Source organism: Passer montanus, unplaced genomic scaffold (genome assembly GCF_014805655.1).
Source record: "Passer montanus isolate IOZ18808 unplaced genomic scaffold, ASM1480565v1 scaffold15, whole genome shotgun sequence".
NCBI lineage: Eukaryota > Metazoa > Chordata > Aves > Passeriformes > Passeridae > Passer > Passer montanus.
Window position 1 is genome coordinate 8,398,527 of NW_024362051.1, and position 8,492 is coordinate 8,407,018.

Below are 8,492 nucleotides of genomic sequence, written 5' to 3' on the forward strand. Positions count from 1 at the left end.
CCCAGGTCCGTGGTATGGACAGGGAGCCTGCAGAGCTCCAGCTCCCAGCACTTCTCCCTGGAGAGGAAACTGATGTGGTGGAAAGGCTGCTCTCTGCTCGATGCAAGAAGCCCCTCAGTGGCTGAACACTGTATAAACAGCAGCAGCAGGCTCCCTCCCCCTTTCCACTGCTGTTTGTTAAACACACGCTCTCTGCCTTCCTCTCACTCAGGAGCGAAGACAGCATCCAGCTTCGTGAGAGGGGGCTGTCAGTCACCCTGCCAGAGGGCTCTGCTGCTCAGGGACGGCTTCCAAAGCTGCTCCTGGCGATGAAACACTCTCCAGCAGCCCAGATCCTCACCTGACTTCCTCTCTCCTCCGAGGACAGTTGCAGAAAAGTGCTTTTCACTCCTTTGCCACAGGTTGACTTCCAGAGAGTGGAGAGGACCAAGAGCTCCGTCCTGGCCAGCGATGAGACAGTGACTGGAGGTGAGAGCTCGGTTCCTGCAGGAGGAGGAAGCTCTGGCCTTTGCAGGTGGGTCAAGGGGGGCTCACCTGAGCAGCAGGGATGAGAGGGGGCCAGGTCTTGTCCATGCCACATGGCTCAGGCAAAAAAGGTCCAAGCATCTGTGGGAAACTGGATTTGGGGACAGACAGCCTTGAGAGCTGGAATAGAAAAAGCAAATTAAATACTGACAGAAGAGTTTTGAAAGATCCCTGAGCAGAAGCAGGGAGTGTGGGAAGCAGGATGCTGAGTGAGAGCAGTCAGGAGAGCAGGCTGCTCCAGGGTGCTGCAGAACCCGGGCACATCCAGCTCCAGAGGTGCAGGTGAGGGGCTGAGGTGCGTGGCTGCCTGAGAAATCCTGATCTCTCCTGCAGTCTGCCTCCTCGTGGCTTGGTACAAACCTCATCAGCTCCTCCGTGCTGGGACTGCACATGCTGCTGCACTCAGCTCTCTGCCACAGATCAGAGAGGGAGATGCAAAGGGGGATATGGGATGCAGGGGGAAAAACGGCGCTTGCTTTCTCTCAGCACCCATTGCATGTTAGTGCTTGAACAGAGAAATCCTCTTATAGTCTGCTGCAGATGCATTTCACCTACAGAGTTTCTGGTCTGTCCCAAAGCAGGATACTGGGTTTTCTCTGTTTGTTCTGTCAGTGAATTGTTATTTCCCTCTGTTCCACTGTCTCACCTATCCCAGACTCTATAAATTTCAGGAGGTAACAGATTCCCCAGGCTAACCAGGATCCATCCACCACGCTCTCTCTTCCTTTCTGCAGCCCCAGCAACTGGTGTGTCTCTATCTCAGTGTCACCCTATGTCCCAGCCAGCCTTGCTCTGCTCCCATGGCACATCCCACTACTGCCCTGCACTGCTCCCCTCTGCTTTCTGTAGGATAAATTCCCATGAGAAAGCATGTATGCCTGCCAAACAGATCTCTTCTCACCACCTCCTTTTTCATCCTGTCCTGAGCTGGGTGATTACAGCATCCTCATTGCCTTGTCCCCTTCAGAGTCTTCCATGGCTTCAGCTAGGCTGGGACATGAAAATATTTAGTGTGAGGAACCACAAGAACTGCCTGGTGTACCTCCTCATCCTTGCACTTTGTCTCCCAGTGCCAGTTTATGCTGGGGTCCCCCAGGAGCAGTTCTGGGTGCCAATGAGTGTGTGATGCCATGAGGTTTCTGCAGCAGTGGCCCTCAGTTGGATAGATAACTTACAGAGCTGCAGCAGATGGTGGGCTGGTCAGAGGGTCTTCCCTTTTGCTGGAGTGTCATAGCAAGGCAATCATCCCTTCACTGGAGATAGAAGGAGCTGGGATAATTTCTGTCTGTTCTTTGGCTTCAGGAAATCATCCAGGGCTGCTGTTTGTTCTGAAACCTGCCCATTGCAGAGAGAAGATAAAATTCGTTCCCCTCCATCAGTCACATATTGCATTTTCATGCAGTTCCTGAGATCTATGTTCAGGTTTAATGCTGAGAGGCAGAGTCCTCTCTGGTGGTGAATACAAGAGGCTGGACTTAGAAAACTTGGGCTCTGCCCAAGGCCTGCTGTGGATGTGCTGTGTGGTCTGGCAGGCTGGTCAACCTCCATATCCCCATTTTTTGTGTTGCTCTCCCTTAAGTGCTGTGCTGTGGGGTGCAGGGACACTGAACACTGCTGCCCCTTGAAGGGAATATGAAGGTGGCTTGTCCCAGGGTGACCACCAGCTTCTCGTGATGAGGGATGGTCTCAGACCTCCTTATCATGGATGTCTGTCTGGGTATGGGTCTGAAGATGAGATGAATCAGTGCTCCTGATTGGGCTGCTGGAGATTAAGGGATTTGGTGGAGTTGAGCTGCTTTGGAGGAAGGACAAGCATGGAATAAATCAGTGAGCCAAGCCATGGAAGTATCCATCAGCCTCAGCCCTCACACTCCAGCACTGCTCTAGGAAGAGTTTGTCATTAACCAAAGAGCAGACTCTTCATTCCTTTTGGTGCCATGGACTCCAGTCTCACTGCCTGGACAAAAAGAGAAATTCTAATTAACAAGCTCTGTTTTCTCCATCCCTCTGACCACCCCTCCAGCCTTGCTCTCTGAACCCTGCCAGGTTTTACAGATGGCTCTTCCAGGTCTGGATGTGGCTCTTCCAGCCTGGCTGAATGCCTGGGACTGCAGCAGGGACATGGAGGGAGCTGGGTGCCCCAGGAAGCAGAGGTGGATGAGCCCCAGGGCACCTGGTCTGAGCCCTCTGTAGGGATGGAGCTGTCACTTTGGTCACTGTCCCAGTCACTGACAGCAGTGTGCTGAGTGAAGGGCTGCTCTGTGCTTCTCCTCCTCCCAAAGGCTGAAGCTGCTGGCACAGGGAACAGCTCTGTCTCACTGGGAGCCATCCCAGCTCCCAGCCCTGCCTCAGGCTGAGCCTCGGCTGGAGCAGGGGGTGAGGGTTGGGGTTGTCTTGGTACAGGCAGCACTCTGTTCCTGCAACCCTTCATGACAACTCAGCACAGAGGAAAGGACCTGGATAGTACTTCTGCCTCCCCCTGGTCTCTCCTGCTGCTTTCTTGTCCCAAAACCAGTTGGCTCTCAGCTTCAAGGATTTTTTCATCTGGTCTGGCAGGCCTGTTAGGCATGGGGCCTGACAGCAGCCTACACATATGCCAGTGCTTCCATTACTTGCTGGAACAGACCTCAGTCCACTCCTAGCAGCATCCCAGTGACCTCCAGACAGCCCCTGGAATGGGAACATTTATTATAATCATTTTGTCTCTTAATTAAAATGCCTTAATTGATTTGTAGGAAAAACAAAACAAGCAAAATGAAATAGTGACTCCATTAAGGCCATTTTGTTAGGAAGTGAAGCTGCTCCAGTAGCCATGATGTTCCTGGCTCCTCTCAGATGGTGGGCAGCTGCCAGTCTCCAGCAAAGGGAAATAGGCTGAGATGTGAGCACGGGAACTGGCAGCCAGTTGGATGAGATGGAGAAAAAGAGAAGGGAGTGTCCACTGGCCTGCTGCCAGGAGTTGGTACTGAAGATAAATGGAACAGGCAAGCCACAGAAAAGGCAATAGCAAGTGATAAGGTAATGCTGGACAATCCCGAAGGTTTAAATCCCACGTAGGTGGCAAGCAGGGAAAGCACAGTCACTGAAAGTGTCCCTAGCTCTATTTCCTTGGCTGACCTTGCTCTCCTGGCAGTGGGGTTTGCTCAGGGCCAGCTGCAGCACAGCTGGCTGCCAAAGGGGCTGGGCTGTGCCACCCTCCCAGGGCCCTGCTCCCCTGCACCCACTGTGTGGCATGGCTCTGAGCTCCTCTCTCCTGTCCTAGAAGCTGGAGCTTCCCCTCGGTCTTTCCAAGGCTGGGGCAGGGGTGTTGTGGAGGTCTGAGATCACCCTTAAACAAACCCTGACCTAGCAGATCCACCCATTTTTCCCTCTGCTTCCTTCCCTCCTAGCAGCAGCTACATGTTGTCCCCTACCTCAGAGTGTCTGAGCCCAACAACCTCATTTACCACTGTCATAAATCAGTCTGCAGAATGAGATGTTAGGCAAGCAACTGGACAGGGAGAGGGAAAGAGAAAGGGTGGCAGCAGGGGTGGTTTTACTGCAGGCAGCTCTTCTGCTGAGCCTCAGCAGGGTCCTGGCTTTGCAGCTGGCCAGGCAGATCCTGGGAGCAGCTCCTGAGGGGGAATCACAACCTCGCTCTGAGGAGGGAGGGCAGGACAAGCAAACATTTTAGCTTAGGTTGAAATGCAATTGCAAAGCATCCTCTCTTCCCAAGGACAGGCTGCCCTTAAACCTTTGGCTTGCATGGGACTTGCAGGAAGCCCACCAGCACCCAGTCACATCTTTTCTGGGAAAAGCCCAGTTCCTTCCTCGAGGAGCCTGAGAAGATACTCAGCAATCTGCCTTGAATTCCCACTTCATTTAAGCTCTTTGCCTCCCTCCCTTAGTGAAAGGGCATTTCCCCCCTCTCTGCAGGTCAGAGAAAACACAATGCTCTGCTGATCTCCCTGCTTGGGCAGGGCGGTGACTTTTGCTCACTTTTGTTTCAGCCTGCAGTGGGAGTGGGGCTGGGGAGAGGGGATAAGTGAGGGGCCATGTCCACCCCTCTCCACAGAGCCCACAGCAATCCTGAACCAGTAACAGAGCTGGCTTTTCTCCTGCCGTGTTTGGATTCCAGGAACACCCACCCTGCTGTGCCAACTCTGCTGCTCCAGTGGCACCTCTTGCCAGCCAGGGCTCCCAGGCTGCCTCTCTGGGCTCCCTGCTCCCACAGCCATCCCACGCAGGCACTTGAGCCCCATGTGGCAGGAGGCTGATGGATGCTGGGGCTCTGGCTCTCGGCCCCTCTGTGCCTGGATGCTCAGCAGCAGCTCTGTGGGAGACTTCTTCACAGCCTCACAGCTTTATACCCTGCACAGGCACGTCCCTGTAGGAGCTTCCTCTTCTGCTTAGCCAGAGGATGTCTGGGTGTCACCAGCACTGAGAGGACAGAGAGGTTCTTTTAGGGATCCTGGACAGAATGAAGATGGCACCAAATCATGGTGACAGAGCTTTGTTTCTTTATCAGGGTATTATGATTAGTGTACAACTGAATTTATGATTGAAACAGCACAGGATTTCTACAAGCAGAATCAACATAGTACAATCTACAAATAGCAAAATACAGAATTTATAAATAATTTATGATTTCTAATCACCTAAGTAATAGAGAATTTATAATTCAACTTATAATCACCTGGACCCTCTTCAGATTGGGCCAAATCCTAACACATGGTTTGTTGTATCATTGTAACAATCATAATCTAGACTCAAAAATCCTATAAAGGAATATGAGCCACTCACTGAATCCTTGGAGAAAGCAGAGGATGGTGGAGGTGTCTCCTGGCCATAGGGTTCACAGGTCTCACTGTCCAGTAACTCCTTACTTAGGACTTGCTCCGTGTGCTGTCACACTTCCCTCTTCTGTGATGGGGACACAACCCCTGCCTGGCTGGGTGCCTGTGACCTTCAAAGCCATCAAGGCAGGCAACAATTGCCTGATGCCTGGGAACCCTGGGACTGGCAGGGGAAGGAAGAAGAAAACTGGTTTGTCAAGTTGCTTCACAGGACCTTGAAGGCCTGATAATTAGGCCAGGGAATGGCTATGAGATACATTTGATCACAGAGAGTGGCTCATGAAATGTCATTAGTTGTGCTACCCATATTACTGGGAGGGAGAGCAGACAGTACTGGGTGGATTGGGTGGCAGCATCACGAGCAGGAGCAGTGGCAGAGATTTATGCAGAGACAGAGGACAGATATTTTCACCTGGAGAGGTGAGAAATAAGAAACAGAAAAAAACCTGGTGTGCAATGTGGAAATAAATAAATTGTTGCAGGGAGGTGGAGAAGAACACCTTGACTTTGAGAGTGCCTTGTCTCTCTGCTTTCCTAGTTCTTAAGGTGTTAGGGAATTTTTGTAGGCAAGTGAATCTCATCAAAGACAAGTGCAACCTGTGCTCTCACTTCTGCTATGTCTGTGTTCCAGACCCCCTTCTCCTTACGGAAAGTCTCAGGCCAGGCATGGGACCATTGGAGGGAGCCAACAGCACATTCACCGTGGAGAAGACAGCATTAGATGAGAGGCTGCCGCACAGCTGGCATGCCAAGGACTTTGTCGCTCCTACCCAGGACCTCTCTGGTTCCCGCAGTGTCATGATGGACAGCACCAAGATCCTGGGGGTCCAGGTCATCCTGATTGCTGCCTACTCCCTCATCATTCTGCTGGGCTTCATCGGAAACTCCCTGGTCATCTACATCATAGTGAAGTACAAGACCATGAGGACTGTCACCAACTTCTTCATAGCTAACCTGGCCCTGGCAGACCTGATGGTGGATACGCTCTGCCTGCCTTTCACCCTAGTGTACACCCTGCTGGACGAGTGGAAGTTTGGAGCTGTCCTTTGTCACCTGGTTCCTTATGCTCAGGCTCTGAGTGTCCACGTGTCCACTCTCACCCTGACTGTGATTGCCCTGGACAGGTACCGCTGTATTGTTTTCCACCTGGACAGCAGGATTTCCAAGAGGCTCAGCTTCACCATCATAGCTGTCATGTGGCTGGCAGCAGCCATCCTAGCAGGGCCTCTGGCCATCTTCAGGGAGTTCCGATACGAGGAAATCCCATCCATTAACCTCAAAATGGCTGTTTGCTCAGAAAAATGGCCCTCTGCTAACAACAGAGATGCCACCATCTACAGTCTGTCCATGCTCCTCCTGCAGTACGTTCTTCCTCTTGCAATTATTTGTTATGCCTACACCAGGATCTGGTTCAAGCTGAAAAACCACGTCAGTCCCACTTCTAGGAATGAAAACCAGTGCAGGAGGAGGAAGACAACCAAAATGCTCGTGATGGTAGTTGTGGTATTTGCAGTCTGCTGGCTCCCCTTCCACATATTCCAGCTTGCCATTGATCTTGACCTGGTTCTTATCTTCCATGAGTACAAACTCCTGTACACTGTCTTCCATGTTGGGGCCATGTGCTCTACGTTTGTCAACCCCCTGCTCTATGGATGGATGAACAAAAACTACAGGAATGGCTTCCTTATGTTCTTCCGTTGCCAGAACAAGCCCGAAAGCATCCACACTGAAGGCTCAGTTAGAGGGAGGTCTTACATCTTCAGGGCCAACACCCTAAATGGGAGCATCAAACAGACTCCTGGCAATGGAGCACTGCCCACAGAGGTTTAGGGATGGGACATCCACCTCTAGGACTGAGGCTGGCTGGGCCCAGAGACATTCTTGGGTGAATGCCTTTTTTTGACAGAGCATTGTGCTGCCAATTATAGCTACAGCAGCCATGTAGAAATACGAAATACCCCCTGTATCTCTCAAAACAATAAATCTGGTGTATTTTTGTCTGACCAAATAAATTAATTTTTCCTTTCATTGCATTCAAGTTATGCATGGAGACACAAGAAAAAATAACACACACAGAAGGCTTTCATTTAGCCAGAAAAATACACCCTTCTTGCTATTTCCATTTGCCAAAGTGGGTTACTCAACCTTTTACCCCCTGACACATTACACATTACAAATGTGGAGCTGGTATTGTGTGTGATTGTTCATCTGTACGTCTCCTACCCAAAAGCCTTAATGATCCATCTTTAGCTAATGCCTCAAAGGGAGGGAGACCTGCACTCTGTTCTGCAAACACCTGCTTGTTAGTGCCTGACCCGGGGAGAGAGCGGGCTGGCACAGATTGAAGCTGGGCAATCCATGTTCTCTTGCCCAACATTTGCATAAATCTGCATTTGCGGCCCACGGGATGTGCTCAAGTCCTCCGAAAGCCCAGGAGGTGGCAGTGGCACTACTCACCACAGTCTCCTTTGCAAGTGCAGAAGCAGGGCTTTGGGAATGCCTCATTAGCCAGGGCTTGTGTGCCAGCACCCTGTAATTAGCAGGGAGGAGAGCAGGAAGGGAAGCAGGTAAGGCTCAGTTTCAGTCCTGTCCATCAGCTGCCCCAGATCTTTCCTTTCCTAAGGGATTGTCAAGGGCAAGCAGCTAAAGATGCCATGCAGTAACTTGACAAATGCCATCATGACCAGAGAGGCAAAAAACTGCCAATGAAACCATTCTGCAAGGCACTCAGAGGGTTTAAAGCTTTCCCCTTGCTGAGGCTGAAGGTAGTATGGGTCTGTATATTCATTTCAGAAGGCAGAGGTAACCTGCTTGCATGGTTTTCTCAGATTTGGTGTCCTCTGGCAGAAGACATGGAGACTAAGGAAGATGTATTCTTTCAAACCAAACTCTGTGTTCTCCTCCTGAAGGCTTGTGTCAGCTGGGGAGTGTATTTTTAGCTCTGCCTTCAAAGGAGTCTTGATTGCTACTGTGATCTTGGTGTCATCTCTAAAAGTCAGTGTTCATCAGATTGGAAAGTAACTCCCAGATGCAGGAAAGAGACTCAACAGACCTCCTCATTAAAAATAAAATTAAAAGAAAAAATTTGATTTGTAGGTCTTCACTGAAGCAAAGGCAAGAGGTAAGAGGACC

The 8,492-nt window shown here is 50.9% G+C and overlaps 1 protein-coding gene across 1 annotated transcript; it reads left to right on the plus strand.

The window, feature by feature from the left end:
• Positions 1 to 243: 243 nt before the first annotated feature.
• Positions 244 to 7,350, plus strand: LOC120498636 (neuropeptide Y receptor type 2-like). The gene is made up of 2 exons (XM_039701617.1): positions 244 to 514; positions 5,992 to 7,350. Exon 2 carries the CDS (start codon positions 6,027 to 6,029, stop codon positions 7,188 to 7,190), a length of 1,164 nt encoding a protein of 387 aa, XP_039557551.1. The 5' UTR covers positions 244 to 514; positions 5,992 to 6,026; the 3' UTR covers positions 7,191 to 7,350.
• The last annotated feature ends 1,142 nt before the right edge of the window (positions 7,351 to 8,492 follow it).